This window comes from Photinus pyralis, unplaced genomic scaffold (assembly GCF_008802855.1).
Source record: "Photinus pyralis isolate 1611_PpyrPB1 unplaced genomic scaffold, Ppyr1.3 Ppyr1.4_LG2, whole genome shotgun sequence".
NCBI lineage: Eukaryota > Metazoa > Arthropoda > Insecta > Coleoptera > Lampyridae > Photinus > Photinus pyralis.
The window spans coordinates 28,315,310-28,333,620 of record NW_022170403.1 but is presented as its reverse complement, the minus strand read 5'-3'; the positions used below and the strand labels follow the sequence as shown (position 1 = coordinate 28,333,620).

General features: G+C 36.5%; 1 protein-coding gene across 1 annotated transcript; it reads right to left on the bottom strand.

Moving 5' to 3' along the window:
• Positions 1 to 331: 331 nt before the first annotated feature.
• Positions 332 to 17,333, bottom strand: LOC116163921 (alpha-2C adrenergic receptor-like). Its single transcript, XM_031478050.1, has 4 exons — positions 17,298 to 17,333; positions 14,103 to 14,504; positions 5,789 to 5,857; positions 332 to 1,934 (listed from the first exon to the last, which is right to left on the bottom strand). The coding sequence occupies exons 1-4, from the start codon at positions 17,331 to 17,333 to the stop codon at positions 1,329 to 1,331; spliced, it is 1,113 nt and encodes a 370-aa protein (XP_031333910.1). The 3' UTR covers positions 332 to 1,328.
• Between the last annotated feature and the right edge of the window lie 978 nt (positions 17,334 to 18,311).

Below are 18,311 nucleotides of genomic sequence, written 5' to 3'. Positions count from 1 at the left end.
TTAGAATTCAATTGAAAGCTTGGGATACGATCGCGGCCACCGTCAGTCTTCCGAGGAAAGTATTTAATTGAAAGTTGCTGGACTTAATTTTAAACAAATGGGGAAGAGAAGACGTGGCGGTATTCTAATTTTTCGAAGACGCACGCGGATAATTTTATACGACATCGTAATATAATGAAGTAGAGCTGATATTGATGTAAATGCCCGTCGAATATTCGATGCAGTACGGCGCAGCAGCTGTCTGCCGAATTTCCATAAAATGGCGCCATACGGCGTGACATGTTAACGAATACAAGGGAAACAAAATATATAAACGGATTAGTTTCCATATTCATTTATTTATACCTATTATATAATTATATTAGTATTCACGAAAAAACGTACATACACACAAATACAGTACAGTAATAGGTATATTTTGTTTTCATGTAACAATAAGGTAATTATAGTCTAAAGATGTAACAAGATATACAGAGCTTTTGAATTCGTGAGCCGCGGGCTCAGGGCGGCTCTCGAATTCACCACGCGGGGCGCCACGTAGCCGCCGGCTGGGATTCTGGAGTGGAACCCCGGACGTCGGCCGGCGAACAGTCAATAGCACCATAGTTTCGTTGCAAAAGTTTGTCAGGAGTCGGGGGCAATCCCCGCGGGCTCATGGAAGACTGCCGCTGGAGACCTCGCCAAGGCAATGTCAATAACTTGCGATGGTCTACCGGAGGGCGTACAATAGTTTGGCGCTTTACGCCGTTAGAAATTTATATGATAAATTGGTGTCTAAACTATTATAATATAATAACGCATTTTTCTTGTATGTACTCGCATTCGCACCAACACTTAGATATAATAATCATAATAATAATAATGTCATTTACATAACTTTTAGGTACCTATATAATTTAGAAGAAAAGAAACGTCTAAACATTGATGACTTTTAAAACACGTACAATAGGATCTGTTGTTTTTTAGATAAAATTATTTAAGATAAATTCCAGAATGAAAGCGTTATGTTATCACAGTGGTAGTCATTGCTCCATATTTATTATTACAGTAAAAGTATTCTTTATATTATAATATATTACATAGCTACTGGTAAAAGCGCTTTCGACGAACTGCTTTCCAACAGTTCGCAAACGCAGGACGTCACGGACGTCTTATGAAAGATAATGTAACAACGCAGTATTAATGATATTGCGATAGTATTGTACACGTGAAGGTGAGATGACGATTGTCGAAAATCAGTTCCGATAGAGAGCGCTGGGTGCACTTCGGTACTGCGCGGTGCGTATGCGCCTGCTCACGCACTCGTAGCAGCACACGTAGGCTAAACATCACTTAAACAGTATACGTCTAAACGCCCTTCGGAAATCCTTATTGAATATCGTGTAAATTACAGGATTAAGAGCCGAATTCATATAGCCTAACCAAAAAGCGGTCGCAAAGGCTATACCCGGAATATCGTACGCTAATCGTAAAATGTACATAAAGAAAAATGGGAGCCAACACGCAATAAATGAACCCATTATAAGACCTAAAATTAGTGTCGCCCGTTTCTCCTTCTTTCTCGCTATTCGTCGCTTTTCGCGCTCCGGATCACGGGGTTTTTGCACTCGCGGCACCACCTGTTCAACACTTTTTGTACTTTTTGCCGGTTTACTTTCTTCACTACGGCGGCTTTTCGCAGTCCGCCGACCGAAGATTGGTCTACACAATCGGAGTTTTAAAGGTTTCACTACGGCACAACGTGACACTACACCGGAATCCGAGCTGCTCGGATCAAACTCACTAACCATGTCTGTATCTATACCTACGGATGGCTGCCGGGCACGTGCTGCTGCGGCTGCCTGCTGCTGAAGTTCTCCGTTGACGGAGAGTGTGGACCCTCTATACTGGCACTGCGATATGGGATTTCTTCCTACTTGGGCGGTTGTAAATACCTGGAAAACCAAGAAACATTAGACTCATCGACTATCTTGTGATCGCAACACGTACAAAGCTCAGTATACTATAATGTACACGATTTTCAGTATTTTTTTGAATGTAAAAGAGGATATTTACAAAAGTTATCCTAAAATATTAAATTTCAACCGAGTCACTAGCACCCAGTTGAGTAAAGATTTTAGCCACCATTTTGTCTAAAAAATTGCAACTTCAGATTCAGGAAAGGCCTTTTCAATTACGTGTTACCTCATTTAAAAAGACGATATCGTTGACCGACAATATCGCTGTTTTGTTTTTAAAGGAACATTCTTGTAATAACTGTTTCAATCAGTTTTTGAAATTTTACTTGCAGTAGACGTTAATCCTATTGTTGTATATGTTTAACAAGCAAATCTACAGTTAGCATCTATTTTATTTGGACATTCTTAACTTATCACCGTTTTATGCATTTAACATTAATGTACCACCGGATGCGAATTATTGGAACAAGCGTATTTCTTAACCCCCCTAGAGAAAAAGTCGAATGTGTGTCATTATCCTTTTTTCACATAGGCTCGCCGAGAGAGCTGGTCACAGACTGGGATCAGGTGTTCTGTGACTGACATCCCCTTCTGGGGAGAAGTATAGGTGAGCATGTATACTTTTGATCAATCGCATGAGATACTTCAAGCTTTTGTTGTGGGGTCTGTGTTGACATTTAAATTTACGAATTTGTATGGGAAATGGCAATGTTTTACGGTAGATATCCCACGAAAACTGTATAAATCAAAGAAGGTAGTTTCTAAGTACACCACTAAACCTAAAACGTACAGCTTTACTAAGAAGTGGAGCGAAACGAAAATTATGCAGCTTTGTTACATTATTGTTAGCGACCGTTTCTTTAAGAGAACTGTGAAAAACTAGTTGCTATTGTGCCAAAAACGTAAAGGATACATGAACTAGTAAAAAAATCCAACCTCACGTAGGTTCAGCAAGTGCGACCTACCCGTCTAACTGCGAATTTATGGAAAACTTTAATTTATTATGCACAACCGGAATACATCTGCTATTGCGTATTTCCCAAACGATCCTTGTTTTTGGGCTGTACCTAACTTTTTGTTCCTATAGCCTACGTAACTGAAAAACAATAGCGACCATTTTTAATTTTGAAAGCGATAGGACGTTTCTAAACAGTTATCGTGCACAGAGACAGACAGACAAGCGGACAGCAATACAAAATTATAAACGAGGATCGTTAATAAATGGTATATAGCGTATTGCAGATAGACAGACTAACATATACACGAAACTATAAGCGCTTTCATGGGAGACTCGAAAAAATGTGACCCCCGTGGGTTTTAGTAACGAAGATCACGTCACACCTCTCTTACACGATAGTCGCATATACGATAGTTTTGTGACCATGGTAATTAGTTTAAAAAACAGGTTTCACCGATGAGAAAACATAATATATGATATATAATATATATAATACAATCATATAATGATAATTAGCGAATTAGTACTAATTATTTTTGCCCCGTTTGGGTGATATCCTTGGTTATATGCTATCACATACAATTAATTTATTAACAATACCTATTTATTATCTTTGCGATCTTGGTTAAGTTATGATCGAGTTAGGCACGCGAATGTTATTGTAGACCCCACTTCCCTCTGGAGAGGTTGGCCGATTAAGTAACGTACCTGTGGTAGATGCTTACTACGAGTAAAGCGAGACCCTCAGGCACTAGTCAATTAATTTTTTGTTTAAAGTAAGGTAAGAGTTGCCTTTTTTTGTTTTACTTGTACTTGGCCTATGCGAATTGTTGCCCGGAATATCAAATTTCTCTGTGGATACTTGTGTCAAGATTCAGTAATTATTTTGGTAATCGATCATTCTTGATTAGAGGTTTGTGGAACTAGAAAAATTGTGTAGTAGATTTGTGTGTAACGCGACTTATAATCACGCTATCCCATTGTGGAGTTTATTTGTGAGTTGACACAGGGTGAATAAACTAGTATTTTGTTTGGTGCCTGAATTGAGGTGTTCTATTATTACTACCCTCGTATCTTCTCAACTTCATACGAGGGGAGTTAAGTTAGAAATTGAGTGGCGCTCAACCCTTGATACGAAGTAACGAAGTTCATTTTACCGCTGTGGAGGATTCTCAAGCTCTTAATTTGTGTTCAACCTTGAGCTAGTTGGCCGTTTATGCGGCGGGTTTAAGGAAACGCAGCGCCAACTCTACCTATCCGTTATAATTTTGGTATAAATAACAGAGGAAGACGGTAATGGTGGCTTGTTCATTTGTGGACGTTAATCCTTGTTTGGTTTGTTTGTGAACGTAGCCGCTTATTGTTTTGGTGATTGTCAGTTTTGTCGTATTTGAGCGCCTTATTGCAAGACAGTCCGTCTTGCCAGCTGTAAAGTTTTGCGAAGAACTTCTTTGAGTGCTCTAAGAGATTTTGCTTACGTAAAATGTTTAAGCCGAATTAAAGAAGCGAAGTTTAAGAAAATAGTTTGTGTCTCTCGTGTGTTTATCGCTTATGTGAAACCTTTCTATAAGATCTTCAAGTATAAGTTAGAGGAAGTTTTTCCACTATCAAAGAGCCAAGATTACAACGAACCGTGTCGTGTTTGTGTGTTTTGGCATCACTTAATGAACCGTGCAATTAAGGTAAGTTCTTTAATTAATTACTTCAATAGATCATTTATTACGTGGTATGCGTACTTTGGCCCTTAGTACCTATTGTTATTTAATCCTTATTGATTGATTTTGTCTAATAAATTTGTTTCGTCTATAAATGTTGTATAGTCCGAATTAGTCCGAAAGTAGCCTGCAGCACAAGTTTATCGTTTAACAAAAAAAGGGCGTTTACGCTATTTCGAATTTTCGTTCGCTATTTGGAATTAGTAGGATGAACGTTTGTTTTCCAATTTTTACTAAATATGTATATTGCGTCACACATTCCGTAATACAAAAGGAAGAACTGAGACGCTTTTGAGCAGAATCGCGCATGGGCAAATGTGTCAAACGCTGTCAATTTTCCTCATTTTTCCAAATTATGGCTAAACTATTGGATCGTGCGGGTAGTAGCTATCTATGCTAACAACAGCAAATTATTATAAAAGTAATCGTAGTGATTTTACGGTTTCAAAGGATGGCATACACGAGAACAATGTGGGTATATTTACAAATTAGAGTTGCACATCGTAGCACTAACCCAGCAGAAAAGCACGAATTAGCAAAAGACCGTCAGAACTATACTAACAAAATGTTCCATATCAGCTAGAACGCTGGGAGGTACCTTTTCGTTCGGATTGACCTACGACAAGAAGGTCAATGTTGAGTGTATACTACTAATGGGCGTTTTAGGGTGAACTTTCTCAAATAGGGAATACTTTGGAAATTATATTTACATAAAACACGTCAAATTTAGTTTAATTCCAGTGATGTAACTTGTTTTAACAGAAAGGAACAGTGACTTTCTCTTACAAAGGGTTGTTTTAACCGTTACCTAGAATTTTGCAAGTGCATCTGAAGTTTTCATGTTTAAACAAAAAAGGGGGTAGGAATATACGATGATCCTAAAATCAGTTCCGTACTTCAAAGTTTCGCGCCGGAAATTCAGTGATGATTTATTAAACCACAGAAAAGCATTACATCTCTCAAACCTGTGACAGTAGTTGACCAAGACTTAAAGCATCTATTTTAATGGGAAACAGTCAGGCGTACATCATGCATTAGGACACAAAAAGTATATACAAGTGTTTCGATTAGTTGAGGTTTGGACACACATTGCGGTAACTAAAAGGGGGCACATTAAGCGGTCGACGATTTCAGCATAAAATCTCAAAACAACTTACATGTGCGGGACTTAATTCCAACATGTCTCCAGGGGGACTGCCGGTGGGTCGATGAGATTCAATCACGTCCTGATCGAGAAAAATAAAAGAATTTCCTTAACAAACAATTACAAAATTTAATTACACAACAATAACCGATCGAACTCCGCCGGTTTTTTGATGCGCGATTTATACGAAACGAGCACACAATGCATTACGTACTTCAATAAAAGAGAATGAGAAGAGCACACTGTGAAATAAAATGCCAATATATGAGAAATTTCGCAAAATAGCAAAAATAAGGTATTTCGTCAATACGTAGTGGAATTCATTGAAGTAAAAAAGGGCGTTTAATAAAAAGTTCTCGACACTACGCTATATTCCAAATTCAATCTTAAAACTGTTATCATTTTAAAATCTACGCCAATCTATCGATTCGATAACAAAAATATTACCTCATCTTTAACTTATCTCGCTTATTGCCTTCTTTGACAAAAGACACGATCTTGATATTAAAGAATTTGCGGAAAGGCTTTTCAGAATTTCTTTCTATCAATTTTTTATTTTTCTCGTTCCAAATAAAAAAGCGCGCAAGTTTTTATACGTATTCTTGCCGCCAATATTTTGTTTTCCGTTAAGAGAATGATTAAAAGAGTAGAAATAAATTTACACAAAAAGTTTTTGCGACATTTACGTGACGGGGTTGTTTGCGTTTCAGAAGTTGGCTTTAAAAATTACATCCATCATTGAGTAAACGCGATGAAACCAAATGAGGGCGATTGGATAATTCTCATTCGCTGATTTGTTTTCGAATAATTTACAATTTTTTATGCGGTTCACTAGCTGCACCGTTTACATTTTTCATTTTGAAATGGGCGGGAGTAGATATAAGACCTAAAGTACTAAAGAGTTTAGAACAGCTGTAAGTATGATAAGAAGATCTGTAACTTCTTCCCAGAGATTTAGATATTATAGCGCATTCGCACTTCCAGATGAAGAATGGGGTCTTGTGGATTAAATACTTTTCTTCTTAATTTGCGCCATTCTTCTATAACGCGATCCTTGTTCCTCACCGCAATTATGCCAAACTGACATATGATTGAATTGAATTAAACAGTACATGTTTGCCAAACGTGACAATAATCTCCTTGTGCTGTCATTGTTACGTTTAGCAAACATGTACTGTGTCTGTATGTCCATAAGCACCATACAGCATACTGGAACTGGAGGTGCGAACGCGCTATAGTGCATTGTTGCCCAGGGTCCAAACGTTAATCCTCTGAAGAAATTAAACATGAATTTCTCGAAATTTTTGCGGAATTTCGTTTTGCGATCTCTTTTTGGTGTCAAAACCATCCAAAAAGTCGCTCGCCACGATTTTTTTTAAAGAAAAGTAGAATATTCAATCATTTGTGACATTACTTCGGAGAATTCGTCTCTGCGATCGTATTTTTATTTGCCCATTTCATAATGGTGTCTTGTACTTAGTAAACCGATTCAATAAATTTACTTGTACTTTTTTGTAGGTTGAGTTTCATTGAATAACGCATATTTTTTCAGTGTATTTCAGTGATATTGAACCGGGGCTATCTTTATTGACGTATATGTGCAAACTGTGCAGTAGAATGCCTTCAACAAGCCTGTTTCAAGTGTACAATTTACCTACACTGTAGCGAATATTCCAGAAATCCCGATAGACATTGAGGCGCCCTGAAAGATTAGTCATCGGCGATAAAGAACGAAAGCGAATGTGACATAATCTTCCTAAAAATATGACGTGTTTGTTCGAGAACATTCTGAAGTATCCTTGAGCACTCGAGAACATTCTAACAACATTCTAGAAATAATGCTGTTTGCTATATAAGCAAATCGAAACCTACTTAAGACAGTTCGAGGCCGCCTGCAGCGCCAATTAAATGGACAGTAGAATAGAAAGCAACATTCTTGATAGTTGCGTTACGTATAGATGCACTTGACATTTTGCGTACGATTCCAGAACACTAGCAATAAGATAATGCACAAATTGTATCACGGTTAGAAGCTCGATATGGACATCAACATTATTTTACGCCCAACTAAAGAATAGAACTCGAAGGTCGGGCGAACTTTGCAAGAACTCGAAGCCGATATAGTCGGGTTGATAAGCTTGGAGTATCCCACTGCTGCAGAAAGATCTATAGAGCAGCTGTCGGTGCAGAAATTATCTATGGTGTTCGGGATGTGGAAACGCAAAAAACTTTGAAACTTGCATGAAAAATTGGAAAACGCGCATGCCCTGATTGATTCTTCAAGGAAAACCTCTCGTGGTATTGCTCGCGTGTACACCAGCGATACAGAAGAAAAGAACGGGGGTATTTTTGTTTGTACAACGCCCCCGCGCTCATCTTCTCAAAAATAGGTCAAATGGAGAATGGAATAACGGTGGATGCAGACAAAGTTCATATTATTGAATTATACGAGGAACAGACGGACGGACAAAACGATCACATATCGGGAAGAAAACACTACGAAAATACGGATTTCAAATTGTAAACCCTTAAGTGAATTGTGCCCCTATATCCAGCTTCGGTGTATTTGTTATTCGCTGTTAGCGAATAATTAACTTCAGTTCTTAGGCTCCTATTCATTTTATGTTTGTTTTATTACTTTTAGTCGTCATGATTCTTAGTCGCTGATATTATTTATATTAAAGGGTTTGTGGGAGAGGTTTAATGCTTTTAATTTCGATTCCAGTAACGAGCATTCCCCACAGCTATTCGTTCAATAATGAGATTTTCCACTTTGAGTTGAATGAGTAAGGCACTGTTTTGCTGGGTAATGTTATTCTGTAATTTAACAGATATTAAGTTAATTATGAGACAAAGGGGTTGAGAACTTTTACTTCGGCTATACTCGCAATTTCCTAAAGATAATCATATCTAAAAATTCAATTGGTAAAATTATGCAAAACATTATTATTCTCCTCTTGCGCAAATAGACCTTTTTTACTTCAATAATTAAAATTGTTCGATTACAATGAAGTGCTCGGCGATTACACTTCAAGATTGGCGCCGTTCTTAATTGAAAACTTGTTTTGCATATTTCAATTAAATTTCTTTGTCATTTTGAAAGAAAGCAGGACTCGCTCTTTCGAACTGCGTTTGCTGTATTGAAATCACCAAAAAAAAAGAATCGATTATAATAACACTAAAATAGATACCCACGCCACGTAATGTAAAAAGAAGGATTATATTCAAAACCGAAACTGCTCAAATTACCATAATGTGTTGTCGCAATTTTCGCCCCCCCTCCCCCTTTATCGCCGACTCAATTCAGAAATTGAGCCAAAATTATCACTGTTTAGACCTGAGACTAATTGGAATTTCTAAGCTCCAATTCAAAAGGAGTTAACAGATATAACCCTGCAGGTCTATTTGCAAGTAGGTAGTATCATCTACTCCGTTTATCATTGCTCATTACAAGGTCTCTCAGAAAAACATAAAAGCGATACAATTTGACGCTAATAGTGATATTTTATTACTGTACGTTTCTTAGTTATTTACATATTTATTGTTATTGTATTTATGTGTAATTTTTGATATACATTTTATCTTATTATTAGTGTTACCACACATTGTAATTGACGGATTCTATATCCAATATGCGGACTAATAAATTATTACTGTTCTTGATTCACAAAACTTCATTTGGTTTAATCTAGTAGGTTATTTCTAACCAATCGCGCGGAGATGTGGGCCGATGATATATTGTTGGAGTCTTCTCAAAGAGTTGGTGAGGAACCCTTATTTGAAATTTTAAACTGTTTTTAATTGTGTATTATTCTTTTTTATCTATGCATTGTACTAATTTATTATATTATTATTTTTTTTATTTTTTTTTTTAAATAAATATTATATTATATAGCATCTTTGGGTGAAAACCGAATGTATTCCGTTCCATAGTTAACAAGCGTGGCTCGTTTTAGACACACAATTAAACCCATTAACACACATGATTTTAACTTTCCAGTCTCCAAACGGATAGGTAACCGTAATCCTAACAATTTTAACACAAAATTATAATGTATCATTGAACCTTTCAGGAAGGTTGAATCCATGTTGTAGATGAAATCTGAAGATGAGATTCAATTTCATTCTTCATTACGGAGTATTTTTTAAATTAGTTTTCTGGAAACGGATCCATTGAAGTCATAACACCCTGTACGAAAAGGTAAATTTCAGAAGAAGTGGAACAACGATTTGTATTCATTGTTACCGTAACACTTTCTGAGGGTGCTCACTTTGGTTGCATGTAGCCTTTATATCTAGCGTTCTATGGAAATTCTGATAACAGATTCAGATTCTCTGAAAAAAAAGTGCACATGGAAGGTGCTAGAGCTAGCGGGACTGTTCATTTCCAACAGTTTAAACTAAAGAAAGTGATAAAGAAATTTGACATTTTCAGTTTTTCGGTGATAAAAGATTTTTTTTGTAAAGAAAAGGGCAACACCCCCATTTAGGTAACACTGTATCTCTCACCGTTAAGTAGATCTCAATGGTGAGCCACGAATTTGAACCACCCTATACATCGATCGCTTAGTTTATAGAAATTATTTTTGAATGTACAGGGTGTCCCATTTTTAAGGTGTAAATAAAAACTGATTTTAAAAAAAACCTGTATAGTTTTAATTGTTTCAATGGCACTTGTTAACCCCTACATTGAAACCCATTTACTATTTTATTTTTTATCAATGTTGCCATCTTATCAATTTTTTTTAAATAGTTTCCCATTTATAAGCCCCACTTTCGTGAATCATAGGGACTTTTTTGAAGCTAAGAAATAAAATTTTAGGAATAATGTTAATTCGAGAAAAGGGTAACACTTTGATAATGAGAAAGTTTGATTTACTGATACAGGGTGTTCACAAGGAAATTGTAAAATTTTGGCAAAATGTTATAACTTGTTTTTTTAAAATGGAACTACCACTATTTTATTTCGCTACTTGCTAGCCTTTTATATTCTCTTCAATTGTTGTAAGAGACGTGCTGTGTTTAAACCACGTGTGTATAGGTTATTCAATGTTTCTCACAAAAGAACCTACCCATTAGTTAATTACTGGCGGCAAATTTTTGAAGGGCCTAGGGGTGGACCAGCATTAAATCCGACCTCGGATATACCTTTCTCTAGGATTTTGTCGGAAAAAAATCTCATTACCTATTCTCGAAAGCTTATTGTCTCTTAAATCCCAATCACTTTTTATTTTTCCACAGCTATCTCCACGTCATGTCATATGCATTTTCTATTATGTGAGAAACCCGCAACCGCACGTTATCTACGCGAAGAATCCCAAAAAATGGTTTCCTGCCCATGAACCAAAAGGTTTATTTTTGATTTATGCTTATCGTATCCTGCTTGGCTGTGCAGGTATCCCATTTTTTCCAAGCACCAGAAAAGCCTAGTAGTGACCATACGTTCCAACACTTTTCCTAGACAAGCTGTTGAATAATTAGGTCTCTTGCGCGAAATTACACAGATGATACTTTTTATTTCACAATAACGCGAGGTACTTAAATGCGAAAGCCCAACGAAATCCATACCTGTCTTTAACTGATACTCGAAATTGATTGAACATTCTTCTTTAGCTTCTAACGTAATCAGCCGCGAGCTGGACGAAATCAAACTCTCTATCTCTTCCAACAAAACGACGATGGACACTGGCAAACAAACTTCTAACAATTCGAACCGAAGAACTTCGAAAACTTTATACGATAAAAAATGCGGCTACCGCCAAACTGACAAAAAGCATCTTCTTTTCTGCGCCTATCCTAGATTTAAATTGAAATCCCACTTAAATTTCAAAAAAGTTGGACAGCCAATAAAACTAGCTAGCAACGAATACTGGCCAATACAGGATCCCTGGATACCGCACGTATACACTTAATTTTACGAGATAAACTTATATAATTCTAACGATTTCTACCAAGAAAATACAATTTTTTTAATGATTAAAGTAACCACCCCCGAAAAAATTATCTTTATCTCTCACAAATAAAAGAACAACCTAATAAATCAAGTTAAACTGTCACAATGTCACATTTTGACTTGATAACAAATAATAATGAAAGATATAACCTTGACTAGACGTTCGTATTGAAAAATTGTTTTGTGTAAGACGTAACTAGACCCACGAACATCAAACAGAGAACACAAAATTTTGATGACCTTAATTAATGATTAAACACCCTATATAGTTCATTGTAATGTCCCAAATTCGAATACAGCGTCCCAACGGACGTTGTTTACACAACAGTAGCATGGACTTATAGGAATCTGTCTAATTTTTGAGTACATCGTACATTATATGATAAGAAGGACATTCAATAAGATGAGAATCTGCCACATTTTAATGCATTATTATGAAAGTGGCATTCGACGCGCTAGGTTTTTTTGCTGCAAAAAGGACTCGTTCTAATTGGTTGTTAAAATATATGTTATGATTCTCTTTTCTGTTCCAGAATAGTTCGCTTAGTGGCAGCCCTGGTTCTCTTGACAGTTAGTTTCCTTTAGAAGTGCGTGGTGTTCTTTCTGTGGCAGAGACTACGTTTGGTACTACAATACACAACCAATGTACCCTGCTCTTAACAGATCATAAACTACTGACTCGATTATTTCCTTACTACCTAGTGGTTCGTAAGCGGCTGATGTGGTTTAAGTGGAATTTGGCACGGACAATAGGAAAATGGACGTTAGACTGTCCATTAGGAAGTAGTTTCCGAGCGGACTCAGATCATCCTTAAGATCGATCGCTGAGATGTCTCCGGTCCTAACACAAAAATGTCTTTTCCTCCGTGATCAAGAGGGCCCACTGATTCGTCTAAATTACGTTTTTTGACCATACCAGATCTATCTGTAATGCGTGATTTCCATTAAGTGCTATGCGCGTTAAAACCGCCTATGAAAATATTGGCCCAACCTTTGTATACCATTGGTAAGTCAGTGATATCAGGAAGTATATCACGAAGAGGAATGTGTTCGTGACTCGCTATATGTTTCTAAATAATTATTTATTAAAAGTACAGCAATTTGAGTCCTATTCTAAATAAAATTTTTTGCCCAAATAGCGCAATTTTCCTACAGCTGGTTACATTTCTACAATATTGTTCTATTATCTGCAATTAACGGAAATATGAACGCCTTCTAGGCAATTACAAACTCTAATTACAAAATTCACCGTAGGAAGAGATTATCGTTAACGAAAATAGTTTTAAACAAACTTTGATGAAGGTTTAGCGTGTGCATCACAGCTTTCATTGTATATTATACTGAGAATCTCGCATTTAACCCGAATATTCTTGCGATATCAGCATACGATTCCATATGATAGGTATTATATCGCCCTAAAAGCTTGATTAAATCGAATTTAACGTCCATTTTATTTTTTTTGCGTTCCATTAGATACAGCCGGATGATTTGAATATTTCCAATAGGTATTCCATAAAACAAAACGTTTTGTATTCTAAGAAGCCGTACTACATAAAACGATAGGTAATCAATAAAATTAATTTAAACGAAATAAAAGAAGGGTGGCGGCGTCATCGCCGTCGGTTGGTACACGCCGGACGTATTTTAGAAAAAAATTGACCATAAACTTTCTACGCCTTTCCTTTTTATTTTCAATTCGGCTTTCCCTTTATGTTTTAATAAATTTTTCAATGTCTGAATGCGTATACTTTTTAATCGCGAAAGCTGTACGAAAACAGATTATTTATTACTACTTGCAAAAATGATCGTTTCAAAGTTATTTTAGAAACTTTCATAAAAACGTTTTTATACCGTTTAATAACCACTAAATCGGGTTATTTCCAAAGGGCGGTTTTCATTTACTCAGCAATTCAAAGCAGCTTCTCACTCCTTTTATATAAAGTAGTTTAATACTTCCTTTTACAGAAACGCGTGTAGAGTATAATTAATGCGAACGATGAAATTTGGCACGAGTTTATAAACTGTTGAAATCTGCTATGATGCGATAAGTTTTGTAATTTCGCACTGTATATGCCTACGTTTCGGTTAATATTCATCCTCTAACTCTTTCTTATTGCAGGAAACGTAAGAATGCAAAAATCGCTTTGAAGTAATTTAATTTAGCATATTGAATAGAATTCGGTTCAGAGCAAGACAGGGGCAAAACTGATTTTCATTAAAATTTTACCTCATTCAATTAACTACCTATACTTTTAACTTCGACCGCTTAAAACTTCTGCTTTTTTTTCGTCAGCGTGCATAAATCACTTAATTTATTTGCGGGGCTTTGATGAAAAGAGACGTTGAAAAAATATCGCAATTTGTTAGGACTAACCTTTAAGGTATCTTTTTGCTCCATGCCCTCCGTAGGAATCTCGCCCGCATCGCTTGTTGAAATATCGGAAGCTAAATCACAAGTGACTGTAGGAATGATCATTGGTTGGGGGTGTGATTCTATAGTGGCGATTTGTCTTTCGCCGTCACGAGGCGATGTGTTACTATTACGATCGAGAGACCCACTAGCCGGAACATCCGCTCCATTTTTTGATTCCCCAGGCACGTTTGAAAAGCTGGTTACGGCATCATGTGGTGGACGTCGGGGCGGTTTTTTTATTCCCCTTCTGGCGCGAGCTTTCGCCGCGAAGTATATCCGGATATACACGAACACCATTATACAGGAAGGGATGTAGAAGGAACCTAACGCCGAATACAGCACGTATCCAATTTCTTCACTTAACTGAAAGCAAAAAAGAGACTTATTTTAGTATGACCACTATAATTGCGTCTCACAACAGTTAATTAAACTAAACGAGCGCAGAAACTTCGCTTAGATGATTCGGATTCGAATGTGTATCATTCAGTCATTAGTTCTGTTTACATACAATACATCCTATATTACAGGTGTAGGTTTACATAGTGAGTTTCAGGATTGCCATAATAACAAATCCTCCAGTTAACCAATTTACATCAGGTGTGGTTTGAATAATATTACACTAATTGAATATTTACGCTATTGACATGATGTAAATCGAAATCGTTTACATAACGATTTGCAGGATATATACTGTGAACAATGCATTTATTCTTTGTTTGATTATATCAAAGGCGGCCCAAGTAAGGAAAGAAGGAATTCAGTGAGAGTGCTAAATGTAAATTAAATATTAATTAAACCTACTTAGATTTCAAAATTTATTTAGGTTTCAAAAGGTTATTGTTCTTTCCCTTCTTGTTAATGTTATTTAATTTTAGGACAATAATTTTCTCAGAATACTTTGTGAAAAAGAGTATTATAGAGCTACTAATTAAAATTAAACCTAATGAATCTACGGGCAGTAAAAGATATTTGAAAAATAAGGTGTTGTACACTTTTTATGTTACGAGGGTGAGTCATTTGTAAAGCGCCCTCAATTCTTGCTTGTATCAACCGTCAGAAGGGCGTTGTTTACAATACACCGCGTATAGTAAGCTGCAAGATGGAGATATTAGACCAGTGTGGCATCGAAAGCTTTTAACTCAGTCATGTAGGAACCAAATCAATATTTCCACCTCTCTAGGAACTTTGCCACCGATTGTCTCCCGTTCCCGTAAACCAAGTTTTTGGTTTCAATCTGGAAACTATCATTTTACTAGAAACAGTGAAGCTCTCCATTACAAACTCGTTTCCTGCACACATTCGCATCAAAAATCTCCAACTTATCACTAAAAAGGTATGATCGATTGCGCCATGCGCTAAAAGCAATTGTATTAATTTAATCCGATATATTTATACAGTGCTATTGATTTAGAAGTAGACATAGGGATTTCCTATGTGTAGTTTTAAATGACAAAAGCTCTGATGAAGGACGCCTAATTTTATGCAACTAAAATAACTTCTTAAAAAAAACAAATGAATATTTTGCTGCCATATTAATGAATTGGAATATTATTGCTTTGGCTTCCGTATTTTTATTTTCGTTCGTGTGCGTTATATTCAACTGAAGGAAAAGTTGATATTGTCATTATAGTGTAAGAGACTTATTTTCTGTGTTGATCACTTTAAAATTAGTGGTTATGGAAATGGGATCCACATAAGACATCATAAACTACAATAATTTTAACGAAGTATATGATTCTGAATGTTCAACGATCAAAACTTTTTACAAATTAAACTTATAACAAAATAAAACTTTAAAATCCACATTATCCATTTCTCATCTCTTCCCATCTCATCCAGCACCTCACTCCTACTTTTCCCTCTCAGTTTTACTTCCGTACAGTTCCATAAGATATGTTCTATGCCTTCTTCTTCTTCTCGGGGTATTCTACATTTTCTTTCTTCTTCCTGTTTCCATCTTTCCCTCTCTTTTCATTTCCGCATTTGAGTTTCGCTATTATTTTAATATTTTTTCACCCTTCCCACAGAGTTTCGCATAAACCATAGTGCGTTAAAGACGATGCGAATGCCCGAGATCTGGCAACGTGTCAGTATATTCTTGCTGGTGACATGTGGCAATAAGAATGTCAGAATTCCGAGAAAGGAGAACATGTGTCATCGGCATACATGGCGATGGTGAAGTTGATTGGTTCAGGTATGTCACACATACAGACGTTAAATAATTGTGGACCAATGATGAAACCCTGTGGTACGGCTGCAATGGATCCTTTTTCGGACAGTTCTGTTGATTCGTACGGAGAACTCCTCCACCTCGGCCCTGTCTTAATACTTTTTTCATGACTCTTAAGTAGAGATTAAATAAGGTTGGGCTAAGTGGGAAACCCTGTCTTAGTCCTTTACATTTCCAAAACACTTCATACTAGTTCCTTTCTATTTTTACTCTCAATCTTGTCCGGCCCCTCCATATAGAACCTGGTTAGTCCCTGTCTTTTCAATTCCATTTCCGCCAATCTGAGTAATACATACATTCAGTCGATTGTGCCCCGCCCCCCCCCCCTTCCTTTTCTGAAGTGCATATGTGTTTCCTCCAACATTCTCTTCTCTTTCATTTCTCTCTCTAGTCTCCCCTCCCCTTCAATTATTGGTTTCCACGGTTTAATACTGTTATTTTTATATAATTCCACACTTCCTCTGTATTCCCTCCTATTTCTTCTCCTTGTCCCTCTAGTCTCCCTCTATATAGCTCCCGCGTGCCTCTTTTTTATAACTGTATCCCCTCGTCTTTGCGTCTTTAAATTATCGATCTTATCTTTCATCTTAGACTCAATTCCATTGGTTAGTGATCCCATTTTTTCTTTGTTACCTACCTTAAATTCGTATATTTCTTCCAGTATTTTTTATTTAGTATTGTGTAATCAATTAGCGACCTCCCTCCCCATGCATGTAAATTGCCTGTCCCTATCTCCCTCCATATTTCCGTTTTAAATTTTCCAGCCTCTCTTTTATAATAATTCCAATAACACTTCTCCCTCGTTATTGCACTCTTTATTTCTTGATTTTTTTACATTAAATCACTCCTCCCAATAATAGCCCCTCCTCCCTTTCATTTACTAAATTACCTATTTGATTTTTTAAGTCCACTTCTAGTCGTCTGACCTGTATTCCTTCTTCCACTTTCGTTTCCTCCTCCATTCCCCTTTTTCGACCTCCTTTTCCTCTTCTCTTTAGACTATCCCTCTTCGCAAATTGGTTCTTCCATACGCATTCATTCGGAATCTTGTTTTGTTATTTTCTCCCATTCTATTCTTTCTATCCATGATTCCAATATCATTTTCATGTTGCCCTTAGCCATTTTAATCACGCGAGGATAACAATATGCACTAAACAATTTTGAACCTCCTTACTTTAGTCCCCTCGCTTCCGATTGCCGGATTATTCAGTAACAACCACTACACACAAAAAGTTGGAGATAACGGCTTAATATAGGCTTTTGAGTGTACTCTTTCCGATTTTAATTTGGTTTTTAAATACCTTCCCCCAAGAAGGGTTCGCGAGTTTTACATAAATTCAGAAAAAGCATACCTATCCTTTGGCTATAGGTACCACTCATTTTGTTTACATATTGTTATGCGGACGTTTTTATTGGTATCGGCCCCCGTAGCAATGAAAGGTCTCCTTGTATAAGTTAAATTTCAATTTTTTAAGATTAAATGTGGTTTTTAATTTGGATTAAACACAAATTCGATCATATTTGAACTTTACGTAATTGTTGTTCTGTATTAGAACTATTAGAAGCTTAATTTTTGTTTATATAATCGCCTTGTATTTTTATTGATTTATCGTTCAGTTACATTACATTAGGGAAGATTAGGGAGATCTGGGGGTCCCAAAAGGCTTAAGTAAAATCTTGTGGAGAATTTTTTTGTGGGAGAGTAAGGTTTAATTGAGCTACCTAAACAGGTGTTTATGTGGTTGGTCTAGTGACCGTTTCCCATTGCACATAATAATTGGTACATTTTGTTCTGAATCTCCTTTCCCTGTAAATAACAAGACACTAGGAGCGGCCTTTTAAACTCAACAAATAACTAAGTAAAAATTTGAATACTGAAAAGAACAGCGATTCAGAGCTTTCCCATATTTTGAAATTGTAATGATGAATAATAAAACGTA